The following is a 19529-nucleotide window of genomic DNA, read 5'->3' on the forward strand; positions in this document are numbered from 1 at the left end:
CGCCCAGCCGCGCGACCCCGGAGCACGGCCCGCAGAGCGCGACCCGAATCGAAGCTGCGGCTGCAAGTCGCCGCTAGAACAAGTTCCCATTCGGGTCCACCGCACGTCGCGTGACTGGTGGCAGCCAATCCGAGGCTAAGCGGGTCGCTCCAAAAAAAAAAAAAAAAAAAAAAAAAAACCGCTTCCTGCTTCCGCCGCGATTCCTCTTCCTGCGGGCGTCTGGGAGTCTGGTGTCTGGTGTCCCGGCGCCCTGGGAAGGCCTTACACCCCCGATCTCCTGGGAGCCCCCGCGCCCGGTGCCCCCCTCCGGAGTCCCTCACCCGCGGGGCTCCTGCAGCAGCACCCCCACTCCCACCCCAGGCCCCGCGCCCAGCATCCCGGGGAGGACACCGGACCCGGGTGTCCCCGCGCGCTCCGTAGAGCCTCGATCCAGGCCGCGGGAGCGCGCGCAGAGAGCGCCACCTTCCTTACCCTCTGGGCCGGCGTCATGGCAGCCCCGGACCTGTCCACCAACCTCCAGGAAGAGGCCACCTGTGCCATCTGCCTCGACTATTTCACTGACCCGGTGATGACGGACTGCGGCCACAACTTCTGCCGTGAGTGCATCCGGCGTTGCTGGGGCCAGCCCGAGGGTCCGTATGCGTGCCCCGAGTGCCGCGAGCTGTCCCCGCAGAGGAACCTGAGGCCCAACCGCCCGCTCGCCAAGATGGCAGAGATGGCGCGGCGCCTGCACCCCCCGTCGCCGGTCCCGCAGGGCGTGTGCGCGGCGCACCGCGAGCCCCTGGCCGCCTTCTGCAGCGACGACCTCCGCCTGCTGTGCGCCGCCTGCGAGCGCTCCGCCGAGCACTGGGCGCACCGGGTGCGCCCGCTCCAAGACGCGGCCGACGACGCCAAGGTGAGTCCCGCGGGGTGCGACCCGGTACAGACCCCACTAAGCTTCGGACCCTGCCACTCCCCGTTTGGGGAGGCCCTGGCTGCTGCTTGTCCTCTCCGAGGAGTGGGGACGCAGTATCTCTCCCCCGAGATGGGTTAGTTTGGGTCTCAGCCTAACCCGACGGGGTCCTGGGGGCATTTTGGCTGGTTTACGTGAATGGGTGGGTAGGGTTCGCAGGGTGCTGAGCGGCAGTCATGGCTGGGGTGCAGGAGCTTGGGTTTTATTAGCTTGTTTTGAAAGAGTGGGGTCACAGGATCGCCCGAGGTGGAAGAGCTCCGGGTGCAGCCCTACCCCCAGGCCTGGGAGGGGCTAAGGCCCCTTGCGTTCCAGATAGGGTGGGGTGCAGAGCTGCCACCAGGAGGTAACCTGTCCCCTGTCCTGGCTGGTGGGATAGGGATCAGGGTTGCTGATACATTCTGAGAGTCACTTGCCCAAGGGTGACCCCTTTGTGGATCTGGGGCTTCAGGCGCCAGTCTAGGTCCTGAGGGCCTTGTCTGTGGGAGGTGGTAGTGCTCTTTGGGGTGACAATCGGATTAGGTGTGATGGGCACCGACTGCGAAGGACCCAAAGCGGGGGGGGGGGGGGACAGAAGGAAGAGATCGTGACAGCTGACTTTAAAGATGGGCTGGCTCAGGGCTGCCTTATCTGTGCCATGGAGTATTGTGGGCAGGGCAGACCCACCTTGGTGGTAGTGCTTAAGCCCTGAGATATCCACTGCAGAGCCTCAACCTGGGGACAGTCATTGCTTCCCTGTTCCCCCTCCCATGCCGCACAGGGCTCTACCCATCCCCTATTTAATTGTCTTCCTGCTTGCCTCCTCCCCCCCCCCCCCGCAAATAAAATAAACTCTGGGCTGAGGGTCCGTCCTGTGGCTGCAGACATTCCCCAAGAAGTATTGGATAGGCAGCAACTTTCAAACCTCTTTCAACTTTGACTTCCATATCTTGCAGTGCTGGGACTTGAACCCAGTTCCAGACACATCCTAAGCAAGTGTACTGCTGCTGAGCTCCAGCCCCAGCCCCACTTTTTACTGTAGCAACTTGGGTTTTAAGATTTCTATTTTGGCTAAGTGCGTGCTTTGTTTAAGAAGTACCTCAGATCAACAGTTTGGCTGGTGTCAGATAGGCAGCCAATATGTCACTGTCGTATGAATTTCTACACACCATAATCAGTCTGACACCTTGCCCCGCTGGCTTTGAATTTTAGTAAGGAGGGTCTTGTTTTTTGGAGGTAAGGGTCTCGCACTAGCCCAGGGTGACCTGGAACTCACTCCGTATTTCCAGGCTGGCCAAGGCACGGCACGCCTGGTTAGCAAAGAGGTTTTGAGCTTGTGGACTCAAAGTCCTCCCTCCCTGGGTTTGTCTCACGTGCTCATGCAAGAATACTCACCTCAGATGTGTAAACCCAGCCGGCCTACCTTCCTGCCACCAGGCCCCCTGAGCTGTGCAGAAAGTACTTAACCTTTTCTAGGGCAGAAGAAAACCTCCAGCCTGGCGTTGGTGGCGCTCGCCTTTCATCCCAGCACTTGGGAGGCAGGGGTAGGAGTTTGAGGGCACCCTGTGACTGCAGAGTGCTTTCCAGGTCAGCCTGAGCCAGAGTGAGACCCTACCTTGAAAAGCCTAAAACAAAACAAACAAACAAACAAACATACAAAAAAAACCTTTCCCGCTTTCTTGTTTGGTTCATTGTCTGAATTTAATTGAACTGACTAAAGAGATTAGCAGAAGAAATGGGAGATTGTTTTGTTAATATGCCTGAAGCGATGTGGACAGTGACTAGAGAGCAGGTTTGAGGCTGGGAGCTAGTGCCCCGGGAGGCTGTTTCCCTCCCAGCTGCCTTTAGGCGGAGAGGACTTCTGCACCTGTGCGTGCTGTTGCCTTCAACTTATGGGGGGGCCGGGGATCAGGCACACTTTCTTTCATTCTGCAAGTGCCTGCTTTTTGTTAGGAGTAGACCGTGCCCCAGCGGATGGATGTGCCAAGCAGCTGTTCCCCTCCAATCAGTAGAGCTGGGGTGGGGCTTCCCAGGCCAAGCAGGACCCTAAAGCTCTGGTGACAAGCACTGTGCTTAGGCCTGGCCCTGGGATCATCAGGGAGAAACCGGAGGAGATCTTCCAGTTCCCTGGATTATGTGTCAGGCAGAGCCAGGGAGATGTGAGGAGGGTTCGCGTAGAATGAGGAGCAAGGAGTCCGAGAGAGCCCATGCGTTTTCCAAGGTCCCAGGGTCCAAATTCCCAGCATATCTCGAGTGAAAAGGTTTCATTGTGATTTTGCCAGCCACAGAGATGCTTGCAATCAAAACTTGGGGGTTTGGCCGGAGTGAGCAGGTGCTGGTACTGTGTATCCTGCTCCAGTATTTGGAATGCCATTTGTAATCCTCAGCATTGAAAATGGGAACGTTGCCAAGCCTGGTGGCCCACGTGTGTCATCCCAGCTACTTGGGAGGCTGAGGCAGGATGAGAGTCACAAGTTCAAAGCTTGCCTGGCCTATAATGTGAACAAGCTGAGGTCTCAGCTCAGTGGCACATAGCCCTTACTTCCCCTGCATGAGGACCTTCGTTCTGTCCTCAGCATCAAGGGAAAAGAAAGAAGAGAAGATGGGACAGTGCTGTGGAGAGACTGAGGCAGAACTTAACTTAGCAGGCACTAGGGTGGAAGTGTGCACTGTAGGGGCCGGGCCTAAGTTTTCGTGTGGCAGCTGACGGCATTGGGAACAGAGGCCCGAGGACAGGGACCCCAGCCCGAAGCTCCTGGTGTGGCCCACATAAGACTGAGCACTGACAGGAGGCAGACAGACACTTTGCCACTTGGGTTATGCCAGGCAGTTCATTTCCATCCAGCATGAGGCAGGGGAGCCATCAGCTTGGTTCCAGCCCTGCTCCCTGGCCAGATCCCAGGAACTGCCTAGCACCTTGGTCCTTCTAGAACATGGTGTCATAGTGAAGTCATAGTGAAGCTGGGAGAGCTGAGAGGTATGGCCCGCAAGTGTTGGGTTGAGGTAGACATACCCTTGTGGCAGACCCGAGAGCAAGGCCTGGCTTAGGACAGCAGGGATACGAACTGGAAATAAGCTTCCATGTGAGATAAAAGAGGAAACTTAGCTGCAGCCATTGGTGAAAACAGCTAAGAGGCTGGGTTCTGAGCCTTGGTTGTGAGAGAGGATGCTGCCCACCAGGAGATCACACGCCACATGGGGGATTTTTATTTTTTATTTTTTTATTTATTTATTTGAGAGCGACAGACACAGAGAGAAAGACAGAGAGAGAGAGAGAGAGAGAGAGAGAGAATGGGCGTGCCAGGGCTTCCAGCCTCTGCAAACGAACTCCAGACGCATGCGCCCCCTTGTGCATCAGGCTAACGTGGGACCTGGAGAACCGAGCCTTAACCGGGGTCCTTAGGCTTCACAGGCAAGCGCTTAACCACTAAACCATCTCTCCAGCCCAACACATGGGGGATTTTATATCCAGATTTCAGCCAGTCCAACGGGGAAGAGTTTGGGACAGAAGGTCAGGTGGGAAAGGGAGACTTCTGTGTCATGGCACTGCCTGGTCTCCATCCTCCAGGGGAGGCTGGAGAAGTCGCTGGAACACCTGCGGAAGCAAATGGAAGATGCGTTGCTGTTCCAAGCCCAGGCTGAGGAGACCTGTGCCTTGTGGCAGGCAGGTGCCGGGTGCTGGGGGATGGGAACATGAGGTTGGTAGGAGGAGGCCAGCCAGGGTGTGTGAGGGAGAGGGAAACTGTGTGTGTGTGTGTGTGTGTATGTGTAAGGTGGGGTTGTGCACGCACGATGCTGTCATGTGATCCTGCTCCCCAAGTATCTATTCTGGGGTCCTGGAATCCTTGGGGTGGTAGATATCTATATGGGTGGTAGATTTAGGGGTTAAGGAGGGACCCTCCAGACAAGAGGAGCCCCAGGGATGGATTCAGAGGTCAGGAAGTGTGGGACGGTCTTAGGTAGTTAGGGAGGGGAGAAGATGGTAGAATTCAGATCATGTTGGCATTTTGTGATGGGTTTGAGGTCTGGGTGGTAGACATGGTGTCTGGGTGGCCCCAGAAAAACATCTTGGTCCTAGGCAGCCACAGGTGCTGAATTTGAGGTCTGAACAGCCCTAGAGATGACAGATGTGGTGTGCATGCAGTCTTGTCACGGATGTTGGGGTCTAGGCAGCTTCAAGTGGTCTATTTGGTGTTTGGCTAGCCCAGGGTGGTGTATTTGAGGTATGGGCAGCCCCCTTGGCTACTCTGCAGTCTGGCACCGGGTTTGCCCTCAGCTGTCCCTCTTCCGTCCTGCAGAAGATGGTGGAAAGCCAGCGGCAGAATGTGCTGGGTGAGTTCGAGCGGCTGCGGCGCCTGCTGGTGGAGGAGGAGCAGCAGCTGCTGCAGAAACTGGAGGAGGAGGAGCTGGAGGTGCTCCCGCGCCTGCGTGAAGGCGCAGCCAGGCTCGGCCAGCAGAGCTCCCAGCTGGCCGCACTGATCGCTGAGTTGGAGGGTCGTTGCCAGCTCCCGGCTCTGGGACTTCTGCAGGTGAGTGAGCAGGGCGGGGTGACCTCCTGAAGCACAGTACTCCTTCCCAAGAGGACACACTTGTGCTCCCCGACCCCACACACTGCTGGACACACTGTTTGCTCCTCCAGACGTACAGAGCTGTGCCCTCCGACCATAGGGCTGGCTCAGGACACGAGGCACATCTTCAGCCCCCCGCTGCCTGTGTGACCCTCTGCCTACCGTACTACACCCCCACTGCTGTGACCACACTGCCCATCCAGTGTCTCACTGCATCCCATATGGGACTCAAATAGCAGGTGGAGGATGAAGAGTACCAGGCACTGGGCACAGTTGCTCTCGGGAGCAAACATGGATCTGCCAAGGGTGCAGCCTGCCCTTCTCACCTGTAAAATGGCACCATATGGCTGGTAGTTGCCCCAGCACTCTGCCACCTAAAACAGTATGAATAAAAGGAAAGGAAAGCGTTTTTCAGTGTCCACGAGAAGTTGACGCTGACACCCCACGAGCTCTGTAATGTGTACGTGCAGTGGTGCAGTATTGTGTGAGCCCCGCACGTCCACCCGCCCTGAGTTTTCACTGACACTTGGAATCACACTGCATACAGTGTGAACACTGTGTCAGTAGCTGCTGTTTGTTTAGGGAATAAGAAGGGGAAAGCCAGGCAGCTGGGCATTGCCTGCACCTTTAACCCCAGCACTGGGGAGGGGCACCGAGGTAGGAGGATTGTGGTGAGTTTGAGGCCAGCCCTGGGACAAAGTGGCAGGATATGAAGTCAACATTAAATCAGTAGTCTTTGTACACACCAATGACAAACATACGTAGAAAGAACTCAGGGAAACAATCCCATTTACAATAGCCACAAGAAAAGTAAACCTCTTGGACTATCCCTAACCAAGGAAGTGAAGGACCTCTACCATGAAAACATTGACACACAGGAAACAATAAATTGATGAATACACAAGAAGATGGAAGGCTTTCCCATGCTTGTTGATTAGAAGCAGCCATCATACCAAAAGAATATGTTCACTGCAATTCCAATCAAAATTCCAGCACCTACATCTCACACCCTCCAAGGCTCAGGGTTCATTGTGGAAGAGGTGGCGGAAAGAATGTAAGAGCCAAAGGAAGGGTACCACTCCTTACATACAATTGTCCGGGCAGAAACTGGCCTTGATATCCAAGACTTCGCAGTGCCTAGCAATGCCTATACAAGACCCTTGTAATAGGAGAAAAAGATGATAACATCAAATTAAAAGAGACTAATGGAGAGAGGGAGGGGATATGATGGAGAGCAGACTTATGATGAGGAAAGTGGGGGAGGGAAATACCATGGTTTGTCGTCTTAAGTGTGGAAGTTGTCAAATATACATATATCTATCATATATTATATTTTGTGTATTACCATTTAAAAAAATTCCAGCAGGTGATGATGCACACCTTTAATCCCAGCACTTGGGAGGCAGAGGTAGGAGGATCATTGCAAGTTTGAGGCCACCTAAGACTACATAGTGAATTCCAGGTCAGCCTAGGCTAGAGTGAAACCCTGCCTCAAAAAAACAAAACAAAGCCAAGCGTGGTGGCACACGTCTTTAATCCCAGCAATCAGGAGGCAGAGGTAGGAGGATCGCTGTGAGTTCAAGGCCACCTTGAGACTACAGAGTTAATTCCAGGTCAGCCTGGACCAGAGTGAGACCCTACCTCAAAAAACAAAACAAACAAACAAAAAAACAAAACAGGAAGCATCAAGGGTGTCTGGTAGCCACAGATGTCCTTGGCAGAGAGAACACTGCTGGTGGTATCCCCATACCTGATTTCAAGATAAAGTACAAAGCCATAGCAAGAAAATAGCATGTACTGGCAGAAGAAAAGAAAGGAAGATCCAGGTGTGAGTTCAAATAACTGCAGCCACCTGAACTTTGACAGAGTGGCCAAAAACACACACTGGAGAAAAGTGAGCATTTTCAACAAATGGTGTTGGAGAAATTGGATAACTACGTATGGAAAAATGAATCTCAATCCTCTTCTCTCACCCTGCCCCAAAATCAACCCCAGGCGGGTCATGGTGGTCAGCCTGGGCCGAGTGAGAACCTGCCCGAGTGGAGGGGGTGGGATGGAGGACTAACCAGAAGGTTGTAAGTGTTCAGTCCACAAGGCTTTTTGCCCCCCAAATAATTTCAACCCACAGTTGGTTTAATCTGCATGTGGAGAACTCGAACAGAGGGACCAGATACATACAGTTTGCAAAGTCCATCTTCTCAGAGTAACCATAGGTAACTTCTGTAAGGGTGAAGCAGATGGTGGATAGTCTCAGCCTGCCCAAGGTGGGGTGGAGGGTAGTGAGCATGTCACATGTTTGGCTCTAGGGCACCTTCCTGCCCTTGTCCATCTGGCGGTCCCCTGCAGTGTGGCTATAGGACTCCCACCCCACGAGTTCCATACTCCTGCTCTCTGATCACTGCCTGGGGGCCCATTGTCATCCGGGGTTGTCACCTTACTTAGTTCATTCTTGTTCCAGTAGTGACATGAGAGCCAGTAGTTGATTAAAGACGTTGATTCTGACTGACTCACGGCCTGCAGTGTGGAAGATCCAAGGTCAAGGTTGGGAGGAAGGGGTGCTGTGGCAGGGTTTCTGTAGAACCCTTGCTACTAATCACTTCCAAAAAGACCCATCTCTTAGGGCTTCACATTAAGGGTTAAATTTTGATTGGGGGCTGGAGGGATGGCTTAATGGTTAAGGTGCTTGTCTGCAAAGCCAAAGGGTCCAGGTTTAACTCCCCAGGACCCACATAATGCAGATGCATAAGGTGGCACATGCATTTGGAGTTCATTTGCAGTGGCTGGAGGCCCTGTCACACCCATTTTCTCTCTCTTTCTTTTTCTCTCTGTCAAATAAATAAAAATAAAATATTAAGAAAATAAATTTTTTGATTGGCCCCTTGGTGAGGCTGTTCAAACCATTCCAGTATTGTGGCTCCTCTCCTCCAGGTGTGGGCCTCAGCCCTGCACTTTTGTGCTTGACACATACCACGTACGTGGTGTGGTGTGGACACATGGATGTGACTGGGTGCTCTAGTTTTCCTGGGTAGGAAAGAGGCTGTTTTCTCCTCTTGGGGTCCGGGGGTTGCATATACACTGGGAGCTTCCTTCAGGAGGTGACCCGCTGGGGAGTTCCCTGGGGACTTTGATCTTGACTCTGTGGCCCTTGCAGAGTGGTCAGACAGCTGGAGACTGAGGAATACGTATGGCTTTCTGGGCACCTAGAGGGATCGCTGAGTTCGAGGCCACCCTGAGACTACATAGTGAATTCCAGGTCAGCCTGAGCTAGCATGAGACCCTACCTTGAAAAAAAAAGTGTGTGTGTGTGTGTGTGTGTGTGTTTTCAGGTCTTAATACTTTCTTTGTTTATAACTGACAGGTAATCAACTATTCCATGTGGTGTTTCAGTGCCTGTGTATAGTATGCACTGATTAAGCCAGGGTCACGGGCATGTCCATTATGTCATGTGTTTGTCATTTTTTTGAACTGAGTCCATTTAAAACCTCTCTTGGCCAGGCCTGGTGGCTCACGCCTTTATTCCCAGCACTAGTGAGGCATAGGTAGGAGTATCATTGTGAGTTTGAGGCCACCATGAGACTACATAGTGAATTCCAAGTCAGTCTGGGTTACTACAGCAAGACCTTACCTAAAAAACAACAAACAAAACAAACCTCTCTTGGATGGTTAGCAATTAAGGCACTTGCCTTTGAAACCTAAGGAACCAGGTAAGGCTCCCCAGAACCCACATAAGCCAGATACACACTATGGCACATGAGTCTGGAGTTCATCTGTAGTGGCTAAGGCCCTGGCTTGCTCGCGCTTTCTCTCTCTCTCTCTTATAAATTAAAAAAAAAATACCCAAGGCAAAACTTTTTGTGGTGCATCAAAATATCTGATTGTTGTTGTTGCACTATAGTGTTGATAACCATAGTCACTGTCCTGTGCTTTAGGAAGGAAGGAAGACTGATTTAAGAACAGGGTTGCATAAATAAAATTTTTAAAAGTGGGTGGCTAGGCCTGAAGAAATGGCTTAGCGGTTAAGGCATTTGCCTGCAAAGCCAAAGGGCCTCAGTTCAGTTCCCCAGGATCCATGTAAGCCACATGCGCAAGGGGGCGCATGTATCTGGAGTTCATTTGCAGTGTCTGTAGGCCCATTCTCTCTCTCTCTCTCTCTCTCTCTGCCTCTTTCCCTCTCTCACTCTCTCTAATAAGTAAAATGAAATAAAAAAATTAGAAAGGAAACAGGGATGCTTGTGCAGGGTGGCTTCAGCTGTCGGCCTGCCCCACCAGTGTATCCTCTACCTCCTTCCTCCCCTGAACCTCTTGCTCCTCACCTGCTCCTCCTTCCCTCAATCCCCCCCTTCTGGTTCCTGGCCTCCATCCTGTACAGCTTTGGTCCTACTGGAATGCAGCTGGGAGGGTCCTTGCCTGTGTGCTGGAGTGGGTCTGCCCACGAGGTGGTGCCAGAGAGCATCCCTGGCTATACTGTCCCAGTGAGCTGTTTTGGGGGTAAGAGAGACAGAGGTGAGGGGGGCCTGCACCTTCAGGCCCAGGTCTTCAGGAGGGCTGCTGCCAGGGCCCCAGCACCCTGGGATGGTCACTTAAAGCCCCTTGACAGGTGCCATTCAGGTGTGAGTTTGTTGACTTGGGGCACCCATCCCTGGTTCCCTGCAGCATCTCCAGTCCCCTCTTATAACCATGTAGTATAGAATGGTTTTCCTAAACAGATGTGTCCAAGTCCCTAGCTGTCCCCAGGAGGCCCACAGCCATCCCCTGGAGGCAGAGGTTCCCTCCAGCAGACAGACTTTTCACCCACCCCAGGGACATAATAGAGATTTCCAGCTACCCTATACATACTAGGTTCTGGCTGCCTCAGGCCCTTTACACATGCATACTCCACTGACAGAATTCAATTCTGGCTTCAGAACCCTCCCTTTTGAGGCCTGCATGACCCAGTGCCCCCCAGATAGAACTAACAATGAGCATGTGTGAAAATCTCTTAAATGCAAAGTACCCCCTGGTAGAGACTGTTCTTGTTTTCCTGTGTCCTGGCAAAATCACCCAGTCTTCCAAGAGCTGTACATGTAGATCACTGAGTGTGTCAGTCAGCCTGGCTGCCAGATAAAGTGCCACACACTGGATCGGGGGTCAGCAGGCCCCTTCACTTGTTTCTTTTTGCTATAAGATACCTGAGGCCAAGTTCTTTACAAAGAAGAGAATCTTACTTAGCTCACAGTTCTGGAGGATCATAGTCCAAATGGCATGGTGCTGGCTTGGGTGGAGGCTCCCTTAGTTGTACTGCGAGTTGTATTGTAAGAGCCTGTAACAGGGAGACACACGTGGCTAGAGGATGGAAAAAGGCCAGCTTGCTCTCATAAAATCTTGTAAGGACTAGTCAGATTCCTTGGGAACAGCATTAATTCCTTCCAAGGGTAAGGCCCCCAGTGACCTTTCTTTAGGGCCCACCTGTTGATGTTTTCTTTTCTCTTTTTTATTTTATTTTATTTTTGGTTTTCCAAGGTAGGGTCTTGCTATAGTTCATGCTGACCTGGAATTCACTATGTAGTCTCACAGTGATCCTCCTACCTCTGCCTCCTGAGTGCTGGGATTAAAGGCATGCACCACCACACCTGGCATTTAAAAAAAAAAATTGTATATTTTATTTTGTGTGAGACACAGGCAAATAGAGGTGAGGGGGCATGCCAGGGCCTCCAGCCATTGTAAACGAATTCCAGATGCATGTGCCACCTTGTGCATTTGGCTTATGTGTTCCTGGGAAGTTGAACCTGGGTCCTTTGGCTTTGCCAACAAGCATCTTAACTGCTCGGCCATCTTCTCTTCAGCCTGTTAATGTTTTCACATGGACCAAACCTCCAACAAATGGCCCTATGTAGGACGGTGTGGTTGGTGCCTCCAGAGGCCTCTCTGTTTGGTGTGCAGACTACTGTCTTGTTTCCTCACTTGGTCATTTCTTATCTGTGTCATCTTGTAAGACACCAGTAGTGTTGTTACCCGTCAGATGCTGGGGACTTTTGTCCTACCCAGATAGAACCCCAGGCGACAAGGAGAAGCTCTTAAGTGCTAGTCAGTGGCACAAGGGGCCGTGGCGCACAGCACCCTCCTTGGTTACAGTCTTCGTAGGGGCCTTGGGAATGGACACCCTTGGTCCTTCAAGTGTTAGCCCCCAGGCCCTCGCAGCCCCCAGTGCTGTAGCTCTTGGACCCCTGTGCCAGAACCTGGGCCCCAGAGACTACCCTGTACTCTCTTGGTGGTCAGAGCCCAGTTTTCTCTTCCTAGACCTTACAGCCACTTCGCCTTCAGTCTCTTCCTGTCTGCCTCTCCTGTCCTGCCTGCAGGCTGATGCTGCTTCTCAACTCAGTTGTCACTGCCTCTGCTGCTTTCTTTCTTCGTCCCCAGCTCAGTCCACACTAATAGCAAGAAGGGAGCCCCGGAGAGAAGCTTTTATTGGGCCTGATGTTAGACCACCAAGGAAGGAAGTTGTTTCCCAACTTGCTTCCTACACCCACTGGACCTCTTTATGTCGTATGCAAATGAAAGATTGTATTTGCACCAATCACAGCCTTGCTTCTTAGTCACCTGCAGTCCCTATGCTAGGCTGCTAGGGACAGTGTTCCCCCTCTGGCCCTGGTGAAAATGGCTACTATAGCAAGAAGTCTGTTACAAACGGTTTCAAAACAGTTTTGGCCAGCCTGTGCCTTCATATGCTAAGTCTATAGAGTGTTCCAGATGACTGGAGCTACCCTAGTAGTCCAGCTGGTTCGTTGACAGTCCTTTTGCTCAAGGCAGAGAGGGGGAGTCCAATAGCTGTCAATTCCGCAGTGATTGTCTACCACCCACCATCTTTGCTTGTATTACAGGAAAATGACCATCAGGAGTTCTTACCGTAAGAACTTATCCTTAACACACAGAGATTATTAGTAGCTCAGAACCATGCTTAACACCTTCCCGGTGCCCCAGCACGAAGTAGGTCTCCCTCTCTCACACAATTGGGTTGGGGCCCATCCGAGTGAGCTTAATTTAATTTCTTCTCTCAAGGCTGCATGTGATTCTAAGATTCGATATAGAATTTGGGCAAGGGAAGGATACAGTTTGGCCCCTGACCCTGAATAAGGTGATGTCAGTATCAGATGATGAGACACCAAAGGGAAAAAGGCCCAGGGCTGAGCAGGGGTACCTATGGGTCAGGTGGGGGAGGGAGCAAGAGGAAGCTGCAAGCCATCGGGCTGGGCTCCTGGTGAGGTGGAGACGCCCATAGAGTGCCACCCCCTTCTGGAGGCTAGGACACCTGTCTTATCCCTGGCACTAAGAGGTTCTACTGGGGCTGGTAGGGTAAGGCAGTCACTGAAGGCTGTGCATGCTGAGTGAGAGAGGGAGAGCCTGACCTAGGGCTGACCACATCTATCATACCTACCCCCCATGTCCCCGGCCCCTTCCTGTCATTCCTGTGTCTGGACCATACCCATGGTGGATTTCTGACTCCACCTGTGTGTATTTCTGTTGCCAGGAATTGGGGGCCTGGAGATGGAGCGGGGCAAGGCTTGGGGACAGGGGACTAGGTGCCCATTGCTGTACTGAGTGTGCATTTTCTCCCTCCCACAGGATATTAAGGACGCCCTGCGCAGGTATATGCTCTTGACCTCTCCCCAGGCAGGGGGAGTGGGGTGGGGTCCTGCTCCTGGCCATGGGCACAACGATGGACTTGTTCCCCTGTAGGGTACAGGACGTGAAGCTACAACCTCCAGAGGTGGTTCCCATGGAGCTGAGGACCGTGTGCCGGGTCCCGGGGCTGGTAGAGACCCTGCGGAGGTTCCGAGGTGGGTGCTTAAGCCTCCGGTGGGTGGATGACCCTGAAAGCCACCAAGACTCGCAGTGCGTTCGGTGCTTGTCAATATCTTGTGGGTGTTTTCCAAACCAAGTAAGTTGTCCAGCTTTCTGAACACCTTTATGTATGTCGTCATCCAGTTCAGTTTCCACTCTCTCTCCCTGGAGTTGGCTGTAGACCCCACTGCGTATAGGCCCAACCCCACAAGACGGCCCCCATGTCCAGGCATGTCCTGTTGTGTGACCTTTCCTGAGGAGATGTGGACAAATGTCTGTTCAGGGCATCAACAACAGGCCAAAGAAATGCTTCCACTCAAGCTGGATTAGTTTACAGGAATATGAGAGAGAGGCTACTTGCAGAGGCACGGATGACTCAAAGGCAGCCCCATCTCTAAAGCTTCCTGTACAACTTGTAGACAGCTCCACCAAATAGTTTTCCTCTCCCCAGCCAGTGTTAACTATTTCCATAACATTGGGGAGGAGCCTTCTATGTCTTGCACGATTCAGCTGAGGTTTGTAAGTTTTATTTACTTTGTCTTAGGGACCTTCTTCCCTCCTGGAGCACGTATTTCAAATTCAGAGGAAATCCACAAAGCAGCCAGTTGGTAGACCCAAGGGACACCCACATTTCTTTCTGTCTCCTTCCTGTACAGCACAATCCCTTCTCCACATTAGATAATTTGCTAGAACTGCTCATAAAATCCAGAGAGTACTTTACTTACTGATTTGTTTTCAAAGGTAGAACTGAAGAATGGCTGAGGAAGAGGTTCTGGGCCAAGGTTTAGGGGTGGGCAGAGGTCTTTCCTCCCCTCTGGTACCTCCTCCTGATGCTTTGATGGTTTTCCCAACACAGGGCTCCCATGAACTTCACCTGTTAGGTCTTAGGGAGATTCTGGAATGTAGGCATGGTGGGTCAGGTCCTGGGTTATTGTGAATGAACTTGACCCCCAGGCCCTCTCCCCTGCAGTGGAGGGGTGGGGAGACAGGGTCAGGTCAGTTAGTGGACAGGGATGAAATTCCTATCCTTCTGTCCCATGGCTGGATGGCTGGTCTTGTGACCAGCTTGAGACCATCAGTGGGCCCCATCTTGACCACCTCAGAAGCATAAGCTCTGGTGTGATGTCAGGGGTTCCTTATGAATAACAAAGGCCACCTCTATTGGGAGCCCTTGCCACGAGCTAAGGATAAACCCAATTTCTCTCTTGCTATACCATAGTCTTCCAGGGGATGGCTGTCCTTGCTCCTGGCCAGTGGTCAAGCCATGTATGGTCTGTACCAGACCTAGAGGTGGACAGACCAGAAATCACCTGGGACTGTGAACTGGGTGAGGATAGCCACCCGTTCCTTATGGAAGAGGTCTCCATGTTGCTCAGAGGAAACAGGACATAGGGGCCCAGGGTGCACTGGGGCCTGAACTCACAGATTGCAGTTTGTAACTAAAACGAACAAATGAATGGAAAATGGTTGGGATTACCTCCTGGCATCAGAATAGATGTCTGTCTTCTAGAACATTTGGAGTTACACTAGAACTAGGTTTGTTGTTTGTTTGTTTTTACAGAGAGAAGAAGCATTCCACTCTTTAATTACTCTTAACAGGCTACAGAAAGGGCCTCCTTGGGCCAGGCAGGCTGGTGGGAGGGTTCGGCTCGTGGGCCCTTCAGGTGGGGGCTGACCAGACCACCTGACTAATTGTCTTTGGACCTCTCCACAGGGGACGTGACCCTGGACCCAGACACAGCCAATCCTGAGCTGGTCCTGTCTGACGACAGGAGGAGCGTGAAGCGGACTGACCAGCGGCAGGCCCTGCCCGACAGCCCCGAGCGTTTTGACCCCGGCCCCTGCGTGCTAGGCCAGGAGCGCTTCTCCTCTGGCCGCCATTACTGGGAGGTGGAGGTCGGGGACCGGGCCAGCTGGGCCCTGGGTGTGTGTAGAGACAATGTCAACAGGAAGGAGAAGGGGGAACTGTCTACTGGCAACGGGTTCTGGATCCTGGTGTTCTTAGGGAGTTTCTACAATTCCACAGAGCGTGCCTTCTCCCCGCTCCGGGACCCTCCCAGGCGTGTAGGGATCTTTCTGGACTACGAGGCTGGACATCTCTCGTTCTATAGTGCCACTGACGGGTCGCTGCTGTTCATCTTCCCTGAAACAACCTTCTCTGGCACACTCCGGCCCCTCTTCTCACCTCTGTCAAGCAGCCCAACTCCTATGACCATCTGCCAGATGAAAGGTGGGCCTGGGGGTGCCCCAGTTCTTCCCTAGTGCCTCAGACCCTCTCCAGGGAGCAGGGTGGGGTCCTTTGAGCAAAGGAAGGAACATAGTGCCTTTCTGAATGCACACTGGAAGCCTAAATTCTCACTCGGGGAAACTACAGGTGGGAAGGGGGTGCTCTGGCCTCACTGTGGGGCTCCTCCAGGCTACCAGTGTCACTTAGTGCCATGAGCCCTCACCAAAGCCCCACGTGGTACCAGTACTTCTGGCTCAAGGTTCCAGGAGTGTCACATACTTCTCCCAGAAACAGAATCCACAGGCTGTCCACACAGGCCTTAGGCCCAGGGAGCCAACATCCATCGCTGGGAAAGTCCTGGGTGGAGCAGCTGGGAGTGAGGAGCCGGGGCCAGGCCCACCGTCCAGGGTTTGGTCCCATAAGTGGGAGGGATGATAAGAGCCTCAGCACCCTAGGTGTGGCTACACAAAAGAGTTAGGGCCAGGCGTGATGGAGCACACCTTTTAACCCCAGCACTGTGCGGGCTGAGGTAGAATTGCTGTGAGTTTGGGGGCCAGCCTGAGAATAATAGTGAATTCCAGGTCAGCCTGGGCTAGAGTGAGACCCTACCTTGTAAAACATAAATAAATAAATTATTAGGGGACAGTAGTTGATCCCCAGAGAGGAAGTGACCCAGGCCCCTGTGTACTAGGCTGGTCTATGGGACCCAGCAAGGGAGTCTGTCAGAAGCTCCCACTCGACCCCACAAACAAGTACAGAAATTTATCTTCAGCACCTGAGTGAGGTACAAGGGTGACCACAGAACTCAAGTGACATGTGAACGCGTAGCTCTGTTCTGGAGCTCCTCTGAGTGTCCAGGCTGGCTGCTTGACCTTTGCAGAGCCTTCCCTGGCGCCCTCCTGGCTGCCAAGGTCCTCCATCCAGGGGTTTGCTGCCGCCACAGGTTGCTTGCCTTACAGAGGGACATCTGCACGGTCCCAAGTACACGGTGTCCAGGAGACTTCTCTTGTGGTACACTTTGGGGTATTTTATCTTTATTTATTGAAAGGGTAGAATCTTTGCTTTAAATAAATGTCAATTTGGAGTAGTGTCCCATGCATGTTTTGTGGGTAAATGACAGTGGTACTCAACTTGTCAGAGGCAAAGTGTGGCTCAAGAGAGACAATGGCAGTAGAGGAAATAAGAGGCTTACAGTCCCAGCACAGAGATTGGAGGATCGCTGTGAGTTCAAGGCCACCCTGAGACTACAGAGTGAATTTAAGGTCAACCTGGGCTAGAGGGAAACCCTACTGTGAAAAACCAAAAACCAAAGCTCACAAATCTCAGATCAAATCTCAACAGAAATGTCGCTTCCATCGTAAGTCTTCCCTCTTGCTGCAGTTGCCTCTCCGGTGAATGCAGATGCCTTTGAGCCACACATGCCCATAAGTACGTTTACACACATGCTGTGTAAGAAAACCCAACAAACTCACTGGTTTGCCAAGTTGAACTTTGGTGGAATCATTGCTTTGGCCTGTGGATGGTGCCCTATGTGGAGCGAATAGATTATTCACGTCTCCCAGGAGAAGTTAGTGCAGCATCCACAGTGGATGTGCCTTGCCCTAGCTAGTGGGCGCCCTGTAATAGTGTCAGGAATTGTACAGAAAATACCCATGTTGCATTGCTGGTAGAAGTCACCCAACCAAGAGCAGCTTGTGGGAAAAGGAGGTTTATTTTGACTTATAGGCTCGAGGGGAAGCTCCACGATGGCAGGGGAAAATGATGGCATGAGCAGAGGGTGGACATCACCCCCTGGCCAACATAAGGTGGACAACAGGAAGGAGAGAGTGCCAAATGCTAGCAAGGGGGGGGGGGGGGCACTGGCTATAACACCAATAAGCCCGCTCCCAACAATACACTGCCTCTAGGAGGCTTTAATTCCCAAATCTTCATCAGCTGGGAACCTAGCATTCAGAACACCTGAATTTATGGTGGACACCTGAATCAAACCACCACAACTGGCACACGGCTTTAGCTGTCCCATTCTTTCTGATTTCCTTTCATTTTCGTTCAGTTCAGTGTGTACACACTGATGGTGGTTTCTGCTTTAATACATGGATTATTTATAAGCCTGTTGTTAAATTTCAAATATTTGTGGATTTCCTTTCAGAATACATATGCTTTCGATGCTTAGCATTTCTCCTGTCTACACTTTTCAAGTGCTGAGATTATAGGTGTGTACCTCCATGCCTATTTTTTTTTTTTAATTTTTGTTGTTGTCTTATGATGTAGGGTCTCTCTCTAACCTAGGCTGACCTGGAATACACTATGGAGTCTCAGGGTGGCCTCAAACTCATGGCAGTCCTCCTACCTCTGCCTCCCAAGTGCTGGGATTAAAGACATCACAAGCCACAGTGGCCTGACCATTGGAGGCCTGGGGTTGCCAGAGGCAGTCAGCCACTGGCCAGTTTCTGGTACCTGGGACTTTGGATCCTGGACAACCCCACTGTGATAAGCACTGTGTTCCCCAGCCCCAGCACAAACTTCCAGTGCAAGGTGCTGGTAACTGCTGTTTGACTGCGAAACAGCACCGCCCCAGGAACCTCAGACCTGCCCACAGGCCTGAATTCCCCCTTTGGCACCGATATGGTGCCGCTGATGCAGGAACGCCCACCGATTCTGCTGGGGAGCCCACTCACCAGCCTGGATCTAACCCCTGTTGAGAGGAGTTGGCTTTGCCTGGGTGATCCTGGCTGGACATACTGTCTAGTTCTTGGATTCCCAGCACTGAACCCCTATCCCAACAGAGGCAGGGACCCTGAGATGTCCTGGCAACAGCCACTGATGACTGAAGGAATAGCTGAGCAGTTCAAGAGAAGCTTAGGCAGGAAGAAGGGAAGTGGACGCAGAGATGACCACAGAGTGACAAGAAGGAGCCCGAGAAGACTCTGGTCACCAGGATCGTTCCAGAGGCTGCCGAGTCTTCAGGGTCAAGGGTCTTGGACTTCACCCTGGCTGGAAGCTGTAATACTGGAGGCTGCCAAGGCCAACGGTCTGGAATACCAGAGACTGCGTGGGGACTGCAACATTGCAGTGCCACTCACCCCTGATTCTCCCAGGCACTGCCACCAAACACCAAGGGGAAGGAAAGCTGCTGGATACCCGCTGTTAAAGAACATCTTGCTGGTCTGGAGAGATGGCTTAGCAGTTAAGGCATTTGCCTGAAAAGCCAAAGGACCTCGGTTCAACTCCCCAGGACTAACGTAAGCCAGATGATGAGGTGGCACATTCATCTGGAGTTCGTTTGCAGTGGCTGGAGGCCCTGGTGCGCCCATTCATTCTCTCCCTCTCCCTCCCTCCCTCCCTCCCTCTCTCTCTCTCTCTCTCTCTCTCTGCCTCTTTCTCTCTCTATCTGGTCTGTTGGCTCTCAAATAAGTAAATAAAAATAAACAAAAATAAAATAAATAAAAAGAGAACATCTTGCCTACCAGAGATTTCCACCCTAGCACAGCAAAAGAATCCTTAGCCAAAGCCGGGCATGGTGGCGCACGCCTTTAATCCCAGCACTCAGGAGGCAGAGGTAGGATGATCGCCATGAGTTCGAGGCCACCCTGAGACTCCATAGTGAATTCCAGGTCAGCCTGGGCTAGAGTAAAACCCTACCTTGAAAAACCAAAACAACAACAACAACAATAAAAAAAAAAGAATCCTTAGCCAGGTGACTGGTAATTTTGTGGTCTGTTTCCTGGCAACTTTTTAGCTATTGCCCTGAATATTTCCTTTACATTTGTTGATGTCTTAGCCAATGCTAAATACATTAGACATTTTTTTCACGAGCTTAGTATCTGTATTTCTTTTTTTTTTTTTTCGAGGTAGGGTCTCACTCTGGCCCAGACTGACCTGGAATTCACTATGGAGTCTCAGGATGGCCTCGAACTCATGGCAATCCTCCTACCTCTGCCTCCTGAGTGCTGGGATTAAAGGCATGAGCCACCATGCCCGGCTCTGT

The 19529-nt window shown here is 52.1% G+C and overlaps 1 protein-coding gene across 2 annotated transcripts; it reads left to right on the top strand.

The window, feature by feature from the left end:
• Positions 1-202: 202 nt before the first annotated feature.
• Positions 203-18802, top strand: Trim11 (tripartite motif containing 11). 2 transcript variants are annotated; one of them, XM_045152957.1, is made up of 7 exons: positions 203-895; positions 4497-4592; positions 5227-5457; positions 13096-13118; positions 13210-13310; positions 15029-15544; positions 18328-18802. In XM_045152957.1, exons 1-7 carry the CDS (start codon positions 488-490, stop codon positions 18363-18365), a joined length of 1413 nt encoding a protein of 470 aa, XP_045008892.1. In that variant the 5' UTR covers positions 203-487; the 3' UTR covers positions 18366-18802. The 2 variants fall into 2 exon arrangements, with proteins under 2 accessions (XP_045008892.1, XP_045008893.1); XM_045152958.1 differs by lacking the exon at positions 18328-18802 and having other exon boundaries at positions 15029-16625.
• Positions 18803-19529: the final 727 nt, after the last annotated feature.

The sequence above is a fragment of the Jaculus jaculus genome, chromosome 6 (genome assembly GCF_020740685.1).
Source record: "Jaculus jaculus isolate mJacJac1 chromosome 6, mJacJac1.mat.Y.cur, whole genome shotgun sequence".
Taxonomy (NCBI): Eukaryota; Metazoa; Chordata; class Mammalia; order Rodentia; family Dipodidae; genus Jaculus; species Jaculus jaculus.

Coding starts and splice junctions, on each gene's coding strand:
- Trim11 (XM_045152957.1), top strand. CDS start 488: ATGGCAGCCCCGGACCTGTCCACCAACCTCCAGGAAGAGGCCACCTGT. Junction 4,593..5,226: donor AGACCTGTGCCTTGTGGCAG/GCAGGTGCCGGG, acceptor TCCGTCCTGCAG/AAGATGGTGGAAAGCCAGCG. Junction 15,545..18,327: donor GACCATCTGCCAGATGAAAG/GTGGGCCTGGGG, acceptor CTATCCCAACAG/AGGCAGGGACCCTGAGATGT.